A 14652-nucleotide genomic window follows, 5' to 3' on the forward strand; every position below is an offset into this window, starting at 1 on the left:
GCTCCAGACACAGCAGTGTTTGGTGAGGGTGTGCTACGAGTGGGTCTTTTGGATTCCCACCCAGTTTAGGGAAGCCTTGGTATATCCCGATTGTCTGGACTGATCTGGGGGACGATAAGGAAGAGAAAATTGGTTCTTGCCTTCTAATTTTCTTTCTTTGAGTCCCACTGATCAATCCCGCCTTGTCTCTGTGTGTACATATAGATCAGATAATTGTTTTGTTTGGTGTTCAAATTTCTCTTGGAGGTGTTCTCTAATAGGAATTGTGGTTACCAATAGTTTATATTCTTTTCCCCTTGCTCAAACATAAGGGAGATAATTGGTTTTATTCTTAGCTTGGTTACAGATTATACTGAGCAACTTCAGGTGGCACCCTGTCCTATGTACCAACAATACAGTAATGCTTTTTTTCTCTGTCTTCATCTGCTTTTAGGGGAAAAAAAAAACAATCGTCTGGACTCATCTGTGGGATTCAAGGAAAGAAAATTAGCGGGTAAGAACCAATTTTCCCATATGGCGCATTTGAATATAGAGGGAAGGACCCTTTATATTTGTATAAACATGACTTCTTGCCAGGTTGTTCAGATTTTCAAATGCTTGGTCTTGAAGAAGAAGAGTGCCAGAAAGCTACTGACTGAGAAGCATAATCCCTTTTCCAGTAGTGCTGTCATGGTGTCTATCCCTTCATTCCCTTAGGGGGGTTAGTCACAATTGTTGCCACTTGATCATGATTTCTGGCTGTCGGTGGTCTGTAGTGACTCAAGTGATGGCTCGATTTAATGTGATTACACAGGAAATGCCCCTTTTGACATGGAGGACAGCAGTGCTTCACATGGGGCTTCTCTTTTTGGGGCACTGATTTGTTTATAGTAGAAATGTCCTGGTGTAAATGACACTATTCTTGAAAGATGACCTGTTATGCTAATATAGTGCAATAAACTGTTGCATTGCTAATATTTAATATACAGCACTATAAAGGTAAATCATCTGTTATAAGATTAATGTCCCAGAGTTTGCTGAGGGATTGCAAGCAACTTGTTTAAGATTATGCAATAAGATGGCACTGTAAACATAGGGAGCTATATCTTGTCTTGGATGTGGCTCTTGGTTTTGTAGGAGTTTTCCATGCATGGACTTTAATATATTTGCACCTTTTGAATATCATTTCTCCTGAGTAAGAGTGCTGATTTGGCCTTTTGTTCTGAGGATTGAAACTTGTAATAATACTTTGATTTGTTGACTGGAAAAGTCCAGCTAAGCCAAATGCCATGTTTTCAGCTGGGTCATGGAGGCACAGAGAGATAAAGTGACTCCGGGTCAAACAAAATCAGTGGCAGAGTTGAGTCCTGCAGTCATGTCCCTGGACTTCTCCTGAATCATAAGCCAGTACTTTAACCACTAGATCAGTCTTTCTTCTAAACATATCTTTAAGCCTCACAATTCATTGATTTAATTTCCAGGCTTCGATGCTAGCTCGGTGGTAGTGACGTCCTATTGCTTTACGGCACTGGTTTTCATCAACCTTGTAACAGTTTGTTCCATTTTTGGAAACTGAAGTTTGGAAAAGGAAGGAGCGAGAGATGCACAGCAGAATGGGAGAGAGAGGGTGAAACATGGCAGAGTAGGAAGAAGTGGGGGATAGACAGATTGGGAAAATGAGTGAACAAGATGTATAGAAGGGAGGAGGGCATGGAGCTTAAAGGGAGGTGGATAGGAAGGCACGAGAGGACCAGAGGAAAGTAGAGCTGAAGATGAGAACCATTCAGTACAAGTGATGTGGGGGAGAATAGATTAAAAGGAAATGTGAAAGGGAAAAGGAACTGAAACAGAGAAATTAAGAACAGAATGAAAGAATAGGCCACTGCAGAAACAGAGATTAGGAAATTTGTTTTGGAAAGGAAAAGATTTATAAAAAAAAGTTAAATATGATTGACATAAAAGAAAGCTAGCTTATGCGTGAAAATGATTTTTCTTAAATTTTGAGTGAGATGTGCTTAGAGCAAAAAGATCTGCTTCACACAGCAAAGGAATTGTAGGGAGCATAGAGACTCAGTTCTTCTGTGCTGCTGAATTCAATGCAATGGCTGAGCTACGAGGAGAGCTTCATTATTTTGGCATAAAGTATATTAAGTTTAGTTTTATGTAGTGTCTTTTATCCAACCAGGGTGAAAGTATGTCTTATACAGGTTTTTAAAAAATGCTTTAGAAACTCGCATGCAGCCACCTCCGAAGTGGATGGCTTGGCAGCACATTTCTGGAGCCTGGACTGCCTGTGAGTTTCCAAAGGGGAGAGGGGACAAGGTTGCTATTGTACAATTACAGGCACAGAGATAAAGTCGCTTGCTTGAGATCACAGAACGTCCGTGCCGGAATGGAACCTTGACTTCGTATCACAGGACTTGTACCAGACCACGACCAGTGCGGAGTTGTGTAACACTTTCTAACCTTTTTCTTTTAAGGTACTTGTGAAACAAAAGAAAACTGGGTCTCTGGATCTAAAGATGAAATTTGTATGTGCCCAGTGCTGGAGAAATGGTCAAGTTATTGAACCAGACAAAAACAAAAAGTACTGCAGTGCAAAGGCAAGGCACCCGTAAGTACAAATCCTCTGTGTGAGTGGTTCTGTCCTGCAGAGCTCGTGTAGCACTGAGGGGACTGCCGGGAGGACTGGGAAGCCGGTCCAGCTTTTATTTACTGCCTGTACCTGGTGCCAATATCTTGAGCTCCTTTGTCTTTTGTAGGTGGACCAAAGACCGCCGGGTGGTGCTGGTGATGTCTAAAGAACGCAAGAAGTGGATGACCATCCGCCCTCTGCCCACAAAGAAGCCAGTGCCTCTGCAATTTGATGTATTCTCTTCTTCTAATCGTTATATAGCAGGAATTACAATTTTTGCTTTGCTTTCTTTAAGGACTGTCTTGAAATGGCAATGGTTCCTTAGCGTTAAAAGAGCATGGATCTCAACTATTCTATGCTGTGTGCATTATCCAAAAAAAAAAAAAAATGAGGAAGGGAGGCTGTTAATGTGGGGTTTTTTTTTTCATATGATTTTTATGGCACCTATAGCTCTATTTTTTTCATTTTTATTTATTTATTTAAAATGACTTCTGACTCGCATGTCTCCACGTCTAGCCATTCTAGGTGAGGAAAAATGTTATATAAACAATAACAGGAACAACAAAACAAAAAGATAAACTAAAAATGCCAAAGATCCAAATGATATGAGTATGATAAGCCAAACAGATGATGTTTCAGTTGTTCACGAAATAGTTTAAAATCTTCAGGAGGCTTGTTTCAGTACATCGGAGCAGTCACAGGCAGTGTGCGCTGTCTAGTACATGCAGTTTTGTGTCCCTGAATATTGGAATCAGAAGCACACCCTGGTCCTGAGAATGCAATGAGCAAGCAGGAACATAATAGTACAAAAGCTCTTTTATGTATTTTGATGTGCCATCGTGTAAAGCTTTAAAAACAAATAAAAGAAGCCTTAAATCAAATTCTGTACTTCACTAGTAACTAATGTAATTATTTCAGTTCTGGAGTGAGATGATTGAAATGCGCATATGGCCAAACTAACTGCACTGTGGCATTCTGGATTAACTGCAAAATACTGAGTTGAGGCTTTGGCAATCCAGAATATAATGAATTACAATAATCTAAGGTTGTTATGACAAAGGCCTGGATCACAGTGTGAAAGACCTGTGGTGGAACTGCATATTTCAGTTGTCTGAGTGGCTGTGATTTATAAAATGCAGTCCTCAACGAGAATCAATCTGACAAGTAAGAATCAAACTGCACTCCTAAATTTTGAACACAATCTGAAAAGCGAACTGTATTACATCCTGTAGGCAAGTATCAACTTGCTGATTACACTGTTATCAGCACCTTTCTCCACAGTGCAAATAAACTGTATATTGTTGGCATTTATTTTAAACTTAATATCCCACTTTTCAATTATAATACATAAGGGTTGCATGTAAATATTAGATAACAAAGAGGAAAGAGCCGATCCTCATGGCACCCAGTTCTGAATATACCGCCAAGATGAGGCTTGACCACAAATGGATATCTGCTGTTTGCAGGTGGATAAAGATCACGACACCACTGTAAAACTGCCCCATCGATCCTTAATTCAGATAGGCGATTAAGCAGTCTGTCATGATCTACCTTATTGTAAGCAGTGGCTATGTCAAGAAAGACCATCGTACAAAATTGCCTTGTGATTAAATGCCGCAGAATCGAGTTGGTAATTGAAGCTAATAATGTTTCTGCCCGATGTAATCTGCGAAAACCTCTCTGATGCTCATTTAAGAAATTATTTGCTTCCAAATAATTCATAAGTTGCCCTAACACCACCTTTTCAACCAATTTGGATTTAATACCCACCTTTTTGAATAAGAAATTCACCTAATGCGGGAGTGCACCATAATAAATGGCAACCCAGCCGTCACTAAAATGGTAGTGCAGCAGCTCTACAAGACTGGTCTGAAAAAGGCGACCTTAATGAGTCAAAAATATCTTATATTACCGATTTAATTTGATTGTGTGGCTGTGATTTTTTGATAACCATCTGCTATAAAGTATACATTACTGCCACAGTTGAGCCATCCTTAAGTCACGCTCGGTCATTGGCATCAGGCTGAAATTAAAAGGGTATATTCAGCCCTAGTTGCATCAGAGTATGCCAAGAGACATGAATCACGTCTGAAGTGAGATCACAAGATTATAATGAGGACCACCCCATATGTTCTGTCTAGCACTTTGTGGCTTTTGTTCATTCCACAGTGCACAGTAGGCCTTGATCTTCATAGGGAGAGACATGATCTGAATGGTGTACAAGCTATTCGTGATAATGTTCATGTGATGTGCATTTAATACTAATTTCCAGAGTACTACTAGATATACCAGGGTTAGGCAATTCTGAGGCTAGATAAATTGGACAGATGGGCAGACCAGATGGGCCGTATGGGTTTTTTCTGCCATCTTGTTTCTATGTTTATAAGTCTGTTTTTCAAGATATCCACAATGAATATGTAAGAGGTATATCTGCATGCACACTCTGCATTGTATGCAAATATATCATGCATATTCATTGTGGATATCCTGAAAACCAGACCTGTTTGTTGCATCTCAGCACCAGAGTTGCCTACCCATGAGAGATACGCAGCATTGTACAAATACTTACAAGAGAAAAGTGCTTGCTCTGAGGTGCTTACAGTCTAGTCAAGTTACAGACAAAACAAGATGCTTAAGGAAATGTATTTGTCCTAGTAAACATGGTTAAAATCAGCGAGGATATGCCAGGATTTTAAGATTTGAAAGCAGCCCCAAAAAGACAAGTTTTAAGAGAGAATTTGAATGTGATCAGTGAGGGCGTGGTGCACCAACTCAGGGAGGCCATTCCAGGCATACAGTGCAGCACGGTGGAAGATGCAGAGTATGTAATTGGTAATGGAGGAGAAAGGTGAAGATAAAAGCAACTTCACCGATGAACAGAAGTCATGAGGAGAAATAGAGGAGCTCCAGGGTGAATAAACTTGTAGGTGAGCAAGAGAAGCATGAGCTATAAAAGCGGACGGGGTGCCGATAGAGTGGCTTGAAAAGACGGGTTATATGGTTGTAACAATGCTGGAGGAAAATAAGTCATACAGCTGAATTTTGAATGGACTGTAGTGGAGGTAGTTGGTTTTGTGGGAGACCTGCGAGGAGCAGTTGAAGTAGTCCTAAGCGGGAGGTGGATAAAGATTTTGGTAGTATGTTCTGAAAGGAAGGGATGAATTTTGGGATGAAGGCAAGAGAAAGATGACCCCAAAATTGCACGCTGAAGGATGACACCTATGAAGACAGGGGAAGGTAGGAAGTGAGTTTCAGAGGAAAGATGAGAAGTTCTGTGCTACCTGGCTCTGGACCACAGCGATGCATCATGGAGCATAAGTTAGAAGGAAACTTGTCTTCGCAATGGTCTGTTAGATTAATGTTATACCATAATGTGACATTTCATCACTATATCAAGCTTATTGTCATAACACTGTTGCAGCAGATACTGAGCTTTGTAAAGAATAAAGGTCACTATTTTCAGTCATGCCTTGCACTATCTACCACAAATGCCTAAAGTCTCTGGTTTGTTTCCTTTCATCTGTAGTTGTGCAATCACATTGCTACAGGCAAGAAATGTCAATATGTGGGAAACTGCTCTTTTGCCCATAGTCCAGAGGAAAGAGAAATGTGGACTTATATGAGAGAGAATGGCAGTAAGTAGAAGTCCAGCCCTTTTTAATGTAACTAGAGAGTTTCATTTTTAAATTTAGATGGCCCTAGACAAGTGTAAAAATGTTTACAGTTTATTATGAATTTTAATACCTATTCTGTCTAGCATAAAAAGTGTTAATCTATAGTGGAATCCTGCTGCTGAATTGTTTTATGCTTTGTCATACAGGGTGCAATTCTCTTAAATTCTTTTTATTCTCAAGAATGAATATCAGAAAACACTCAGAAACAAGTATCTTAAAAACAAATATTTGCATGATTTTTGGCAAAAGGAAATATTTGTCATGGCATGAAAAATAAATGTAGAGCATAGGGTAGCATAATCTCCATTAATGCCTTCCACACCTCACACACAGACATGCTCACAAACACTAACTCACCCAAATACATATCTGCCTTTTATTCACCTCCAGGAGCCCTCAGGACTGAATAAATTTACTCCTGCTCTAAGCTGCCATAAGATGAGAGTTGCCACAGTCACTATTTGCTATAGGAGTGAATTTTAAATGCTTAAAAAAATAAAAAAAATTAAAAATTGTATGCCTGTGGGGAAAATTGGAAATCTAGCTGCAATAAACCCTCTTCTTTAAGGCTACCACATAATGCTACAAAAAAATTATTTTTAAAAAGTTGTTCCTGTTGACCACGCTCTAGTTTTTCAGTGCAAAATCAACTTTTATAGGAACATAACAACATATATAGTAACATAGCAGTGACAGCAGAAAAGGACCAAATGGTCCATTCAGTCTGCCCAGCAAGCTTAAGGTAGTAACTGCCACTCTGTGCAGATAAACTCCCATATTTCTCTTAAGGGTAGTAACTGTTGCTCTATGCAGTTATCCGCAAACCTTATGATACTCGTAACGATTTCAGCTAGTAACATTTTTTATTGGGTGATGAGCTTTCTTGAAAACTCATAGTGTTTCTTGTTGTGCTTTGCTTATGGACTTGGCCGTAGAAGCAGTCCTGTGCTTTTTTCCCTTATGTCTGCATATCAGTTCCCCAGACCATAGAAGTTGGGGGCCTCTTGGTGGTTGTCTGAATCCCATTTTCCTTTTCCCCTTGCCATTGACTAACTTATACACTTACTTATATCTTGACAATGTACTATCGGCTTCTTATCATACAAACTATTGTAGACCTATATCACTCAAACCCCTCCATCGTGCCACAAATGGAGTGCTTCTTTTTCAGCACCCAATGCAATACAAAATAGGTTCTATAGAAAGTGGCACTACAACGTAGATCACACATTGCATAGATAAACTGTACAGAAAGTTTATAGAACAAATAAAAATAAACAAAACTATACTCTTAGCCGCTTCCTGTGAGACTGAGAGAATGGCAGTGGTGGTGGGGTGCTGCTTAGTCCCTCTCTTCTCTTCCTTGGCCTGTCAGTGCTAGGAAACCTATGATTCCTCTGCTTTCTCCCATTGCCAATCCTCCAGCTGCAGGACAAGAATGTCATTATGTTGCTGCAAAAGAAGGAAAACAAATTAATAAAACCTTTCTTAAACCATATTTAACAGATTATATTCCTGTTCATACCCCAGATCAGTCCAGACAAGTGGGTTTTGCATCCCCACCAGCAGAGAAGTAAAAGCTTTGAGGCACTGCCTCATAACCGAGAGTGCCACCTGCAATCCCTCAGTATTTCTCTGCCTCCAGCAGATGGTAGAGGTGCAAACCTGCAGTTAAGACAGAAGAAGAGAAGTTAGAAGACGCTCCATGAGGTGTTAGGTTCCTTTGTGGGCCATCCCTCAGGTTGAGCCAGGCGAGCTGGGGGTTGCTAATCCCTGATCAGATTTAGCCCGCAGCAGATCCAGTGGACAGGATTACCTCTGACCAATGGGTCCTAGAAGTAATAAAGGATAGCTATGTTTTAGAATTTTTTTTTGCCCCATCACAGAAGCTTTTGGGGTGTCTCGTAGCGTCATAGGTAAGCAAGCGGCAATTTGGGACACATTGTATCACCTTCAGTTGCTGGCATGATAGTACCAGTAGCGGCCAGGGAGATTGGTCACAGGAAGTACTCAATTTACTGTATTGTGTCAAAAAAGGAAGGAGCCTTTCATCTTATCCTCGATCTGTAAAAGGTAAAACGTGATACTGCAAGTTCTCAGTTTTTCCTTATGGAAACATTGCGGACGATGATAGCGGCAGTTTGTCTTGTGGAATTTTTTGGGCCTTGCTGGACTTGACGGAAGCCTGTCTGCACATACCCATTCGGAAAGAACATCAAAGTGTCTTCGTGTTATGGTTCTGGGGTAACTCTTCCAGTTTTATGCCCTCCCATTCGGTTTGGCGACTGCACCTCGCATGTTCACAAAGGTGATGATAGTGGTGGCAGCAGCTCTCCACAGGGAGAGGATCCTAGTTAATACTTATCCAGATGACTGGCTTTTTCGAGGGAAAACAGAGGAGGTATGCCGGCAGTCTGTGCGCACAGTGATGGATATGTTTGGTCCTTGAGCTGGGTGGTGAATCTGGTGAAGAGTCACCTGAGCCCTACCCAGATGCTGGAATACTTGGGGACAAAGTTCGATACTCAGCTCGGCAGAGTGTTTCTCATCTCGGAGTGGATTCGGAAGTTACAATCCCAGGTAGTGCGGATTTTGCGAATGCCAATGCCCAGGGCTTGGGATTATTTTCAGCTCCTGGGTTCAATGGCATCTACGTTGAATTTGGTGCCATGGGCTTTTGCCCACATGCACTGTCTGAGGCATTGCTGTCGTGCTGGAATCCGCTGTCAGAGGAGTTTTATCGGGCTTTACTGCTGCAGGATACTTCCAGGTCCAGTCTTTTGTGGTGGCTGTGTCAGCCCAATTTGGAGAAAAGAACGGGCCTGGAGGATCTGGACTGGGTAATAGGGATCACAAATGCCAACCTCAAGGGTTGGGAGGCGATCTATTAAGAACAGCTGGCAGAAGGACTGTGGTTGCCAATGGAAGCATCCTGGTCTATCTATCGCTTGGAAATGAGAGCAGTGTGCAGGGTGTTGGTGGAGTTTCTTCTACAAGTCCAAGTCAAATGGTCAGAGTGTTTTTGGACAATGCGACAACGGTGGCTTATATCAATCAGCAAGGGGGAACAAAGAATCACACAGTTGCCCAAGGAGCCCAAGACCTTTTTGCCTGAGTGGAGAGACATTTGCAGGGGATAGCAGCTTCAATTGTTGCGGGAGTGGACAATGTGCAAGTGGACTATCTCAGCAGATAACAGTTGGACCCGGGCAAATGGGAGCTGTCGAAGGAGGCCTTATCCAGTCTCGTCGAGGCAGTCCCCATCTGGATCTGATGGCGCCAAGGAGCGCAATGCAAGGCAGCAAGTTTCTTCAGCTGCAGATGATTGGTCGCAGCCGAAGGCATAGACGCTTGGGTTCTTCCATAGCTGACAAGGATCCTGCTATACGTGTTCCCTCCGTGACCGTTAATAGGTCGAGTGTTTAGGCACATCGAGAGGCATCTGGGCCAGGTGGTATTGGGGGGTGCCGGAGAGGCTGCGTCATCCGTGGTTCGCAGATCTGGTTCAGTACACAATTGACAGGTCACTGAGATTGGCTCATTTGCAGGGGCTGTTAAGGCAAGATCCTATTTTCTCGGATCGGGCGGATCACTTTTGTCTTGCAACTTGACTTTTGAGAGCAAAGGCTTGTGACAAAAGGATACTCTGAGCCTGTGATTTTCAAGAGCTTAGTTTACAATTCCTTGCGGATTCAGGTGGCAGCCTTGAGGTGTCTCAGAGGTATACTAGCGGGAAAATGTTGTTGGCCTCACATCCGGATGTTGTGAGGTTTTTGAAGGGGGTTGAGCATCTGCGGCCACCAATGCATTGATTGGGTCCGGCATGGAATTTAAATTTGGTCTTGCAGGAACTTTGTGGGCCTCTGTTTTGAGCCGTTAAGGAAGGCATCATTAAAGGACTTCACACTGAAGGTAGTATTTTTGATGGCAGTGTTTTCGTTCAGAAGAATCTCCGAGCTGCAGGCTTTGTTCTGTAGGAAACCATTTTTGAAGATTTCAGATGAAGGGGTGTCTTTGCGCATGGTACCTTCGTTCCTATCTAAGGTGGTATCTTCATTTCACCTGAATCAGATTGTGGAGCTCCTGCCTTCCCAAATTGATCTGCTGAGTCGCCAGAGGCAAAGGTCACAAACAGTTTTTGGTGGTCGGATCATTTTGTTTGAAGGTGCCAGAAATGGATGCAAAGGCTCCAAGGGCATGATAGTGCATTGGCTGAAGGAAGCTATTATTTCGGCCTACCTTTGTAAGAGGAGAAGAATTCCAGAGAGGTTGTGTGTGCACTTTACTAGAGCACAGGCAGCGTCGTGGGCTGTGTCAATTAGTGTTGCCGCAGGAGATTTGTAGAGTGGTGACATGGTCTTCTCTTCATACTTTATCTTGCCGTTACCGTTTAGATGTTCAGGCTCCAGGAAAGGCAAAAGTGTGTTTAGAGGGGTCTTTTGTGGGCCCCACCCAGTGTAGGGGTGCTTTGGTACATCCCACTTGTCTGGACTGATCTGGGATATGAACAGGAAAGGAAAATTGGTTCTTACCTAATAATTTTCGATCCTGAAATACCACAGAGCAGTCCAGAGACGCAGCCTCTTAATGTTCTCAAGACCGTTATGGCAAGTCCGTGTTCTGGTATCATTACTGGAAAGAACTATCAGAATGTATATATACAGAACCTAAAGAAGTTTGCCAGGTTGTAGTTAGCCCCTTAAGTTGATTTGTGTTTTTTCTGTTTGGGGTGCTCCAACTTTTGAATTTGGTATTCGTCCTCATTTAGAGGATTGTTGAGGAGTTGTTACTCTAAAGTTGGCTTGGGTACAGATCAATACTGAGGGACTGCAGGTGGCACTCTTGGTTATGTAGCAGTGCCTCAAAGTTTTTAGTTCTCTGCCTCCATCTGCTGGTGGAGATGCAAAACCCACTTGTCTGTGGTACTTCAGGAACAAAAATTAGCAGGTAAGAAGCAGTTTTCCTATATCCATCTTAAGCATTTCCCCTAGAAAGTTTTTTTTTATCAGTTAAGTGATTAATAAATAATTTGTTTTTAAATAAATAGAAGTTGAGAGAGAAAACGAGAAGGGCCCGGACTGGAAACAGTAACATAAGGATATATAGAGCACAGAACATAAGACACTATCATGTAATAAGTATACTTAAACACAACCAGCTGAATAACACAAATTCCCCCACAAGTTGCATATGAAAATCCTATAGCCAAGTATTGCAGCCTACCAGACTAGCCATGCAGCATAGATTGAACAGTGATGTTCATAGTGCCTGGGTGAATAACAACACAACCACACTCCACAAAGACACTTACCATACAGTAACATGAGCATGCGATACACACATACCACTGTGCTATCATATGAAACAACAGCAATAATACTTGCTCACCCTGTGGTGAAAGCTGGGCTGAACAGTTATTTTCTGGGCCCTTCCCCAGCCACTTGAATAGCCTGATGTCCACAAATTTTTTTGTCTTGATAGTATGGAGGGAGGCTACCCCTGCCTTGTGTTGAACCTGGGAACAGAGAGGACAATATACAGGATGGACTTATCTGGCTAAGTGGCAGAATCAGCGGCCACTACTTATCTGGATACGTTTTTAGTTGGATAAGTGGTGGGCAGGACAAGAGTGTGCTGGGGAGGAGCTGAGTTAGCCAGATAAAATATCCAACTAACTCTGATATTCAGAGTTAACTAGATAATTTATCCGGCTAACTTTGGTTGGACCATAGACCTGTCCTAAAGTTAGCCAGATCAAGTAATCCCATTAACTTTAGGACAGCTGAGTATATTCTGAATACACAGGCTAGATTAGCCAGATAAGTTTGTAAGACGCACAGCGGTTCAGTATCTACCTCAAGGTGTCCAGTGGTCCCTTATCAGTCTGAAAATCACAAATAAGAAAAAGCTGTTAAATAACATGTTAACTATTCACCCATCATTGCAGCATACCTGTTTATTTAGAAACTTCACTTCCTTATACAGGGTGGCCCGCCTCCAATACCAGTGCATTGGAGGCAGGCTACTTTTCCATAGGCCACCCTGTATAATATACATCAGTCCTATACAATAACCACAAAGTTATAATAAAGACTGTCTTAATTAGATATGCCCTTACTGGGAAAGGAATAAAGACACATGGGCACCTTATAGGTGTCCCAAAGAAGGTCAGGTTTTTTTTTGGTTTGTTATAATACACTGATAAATTCCCAGGAAAAATAACATTAAAACTGAAACCAAAGGCCCTTATTGATCTGTTACCTTTTTCTTATCCATCAAAAATGTGAGGAAGTGCCAGTACTCCTATCTCTTTGCAGTTAGCCTCCCAGACATGCACAGTTAACAAATGCATTCTTTTGTGTTATTTTGAGTGATAAAACTTTAATTTCTGTTGCTTCCTAGTTCAGGATATGGAGCAGTTATATGATATGTGGTTGAAAAGTCAAAAAACTGAAAAAGGGGAAGATGCAGCTGCCCAAGTGAATAAGCAAATCCATATGCCAACGGATTATGCAGAAATCACAGTACGTACCAAAGATTTCATGTTCATCCTAATGATTATTATATTATGTACAGTATTTCTATTGTAAGTGATTTGTAGATGGAAAAATAGCAATTAAGCATAATTATGTGGGTGATCATTGTATTTAATCCAGAATGTTTGAGTCTTCTGTCCTGGGGTTTGCCCCTGGCAACACTCATGTCTGTGTAATTGCAATAGATGTTAGAATCCCATTTCTGCAGCTTGTCTGAACTGCTCACCAGAGAAATCTAATTTGATAATATTTGCTCCCAAACATGAGTCTTAACACAAAAAAAGACTTTGAAAAGTGGGCGTAACCTTAAATATATGTCAGTCCATAATGTATTCCATATATAGAAAGAACAACTTGAAACCAAAGACCTTCATACCCGTTAATGCACCAGGCACACTTGACAACTCTGTGCTGTGCTTTTGGCATAATCATGATTCCCTTTATGTACCCGGATCAGTTCAGATTGTCTGGACTGATCCGTGGTACTACAGGAATGAAAATTAGCAGGTAACAACCAATTTTCCAGTCTTGGTTTCAGTGTTCAACTTTTTTAGATGTTATATCCATCCTATGTGCAAAAAATCCAGTATGAATGCTTGAACTTTTTTTGTTTGTTTTTTTAAAAGATGAGTTCATGTGTTCATATTGAATATGTAACAGAACCAAAATTTGAAAACTAAGACTCATGATTATGCCAAAAGCACGGCACAGAGTTGTCAAGTGTGCCTGGTGTATTAATGGGTATGAAGGTCTTTGGTTTCAAGTTATTTTTCTATAAATGGAATACATTGCAGATTGACTTATTATATAATTATTATTTAGTGTCTCTCCGATTTGGACTTTTTTTTGTCTATTGGTAACCTTAATAAAGCCATTTGTTATGTTCAATTCTAGTCTGAATGTCCTAGAATACCTTGGCTGATTTTGGACTTAATACATCTAATACCAGTAATAATAATATTTATCTGATGTATTAAGAACCTGTGTGGAAGATCCAGTAAGATCTATTGATACTTCATCCACAGTGAAGTATCACTAGATCTAACTTGCTCTTTGGCTAAAGAAGAATGTAGTCTATTCATGTGCATAGTGCTTAGGTAAAATAAGTGTAAACGGTAGTTAGGAAAAACAATATTTGATTTTTGTATAGTATGCATTGTCTAGTAGTGATAGAAGCTCATTCCCTCACAGATGGCTGTTGCAAGAGCTGTACAAGTGGAGTTAGCATTCTCCATCTGAATTTTTAATAGTGGGGAAGCGTTCATATCACAGATGCCACATTATCTCATTATTCAAGTGGGCTTTTTCAATCAAGAAGCTGCAAATTGAATAAGCAAGTAACCTGAGCTATGTTGCTACCTATGAAAACTCATCCTCCCATGTCTGGTTTTATCACTTCTGTCTTGTTCTAGATAATTGGCAAACTCTTCAGTTTTGAAGGTGTAAACGTTTCACAGGCACTGTATTTTTAAATATTCCTCGGGAAACACAGAGGTTTTTGTGAACTTTTTTTTTTTTTTCCTTAAATTAACCTAAGCTGTTATATTGACCTGCAAACTAGGTTGACTTTCACTGCTGGCTGTGTGGAAAGAATTGTAATAGTGAGAGACAATGGCAACAGCACATCTTTTCAGAAAAGCACAAAGAGAAGGTATTTCATTCAGAGGATGATCAAAACTTCTGGCAGCATCGTTTTCCAACAGGATATTTTAGCGTTTGTGAAAGGTAAGGACCTTCTTTTTATTTCTCAGCTACCAGAGGTATTGTGCCCCTTTCTGTAGATGAATTTGAGCATGAGAAGCAGCTTGGGAAACTAGAACACTGCCCA

The 14652-nt window shown here is 41.0% G+C and overlaps 1 protein-coding gene across 2 annotated transcripts in view; it reads left to right on the forward strand.

The window, feature by feature from the left end:
- Positions 1-14652, forward strand: part of ZC3H7A (zinc finger CCCH-type containing 7A) — a 74033-nt gene that overhangs the window by 53703 nt on the left and 5678 nt on the right. For both annotated transcript variants that reach the window (XM_029576933.1, XM_029576932.1), the window contains 5 exons: positions 2460-2593; positions 2742-2847; positions 6141-6249; positions 12691-12812; positions 14386-14549. In XM_029576933.1, the coding sequence (XP_029432793.1) occupies positions 2460-2593; positions 2742-2847; positions 6141-6249; positions 12691-12812; positions 14386-14549 (635 nt within the window). The remainder of the gene's footprint in view (positions 1-2459; positions 2594-2741; positions 2848-6140; positions 6250-12690; positions 12813-14385; positions 14550-14652) is intronic.

The sequence above is a fragment of the Rhinatrema bivittatum genome, chromosome 14 (genome assembly GCF_901001135.1).
Source record: "Rhinatrema bivittatum chromosome 14, aRhiBiv1.1, whole genome shotgun sequence".
Lineage (NCBI taxonomy): Eukaryota > Metazoa > Chordata > Amphibia > Gymnophiona > Rhinatrematidae > Rhinatrema > Rhinatrema bivittatum.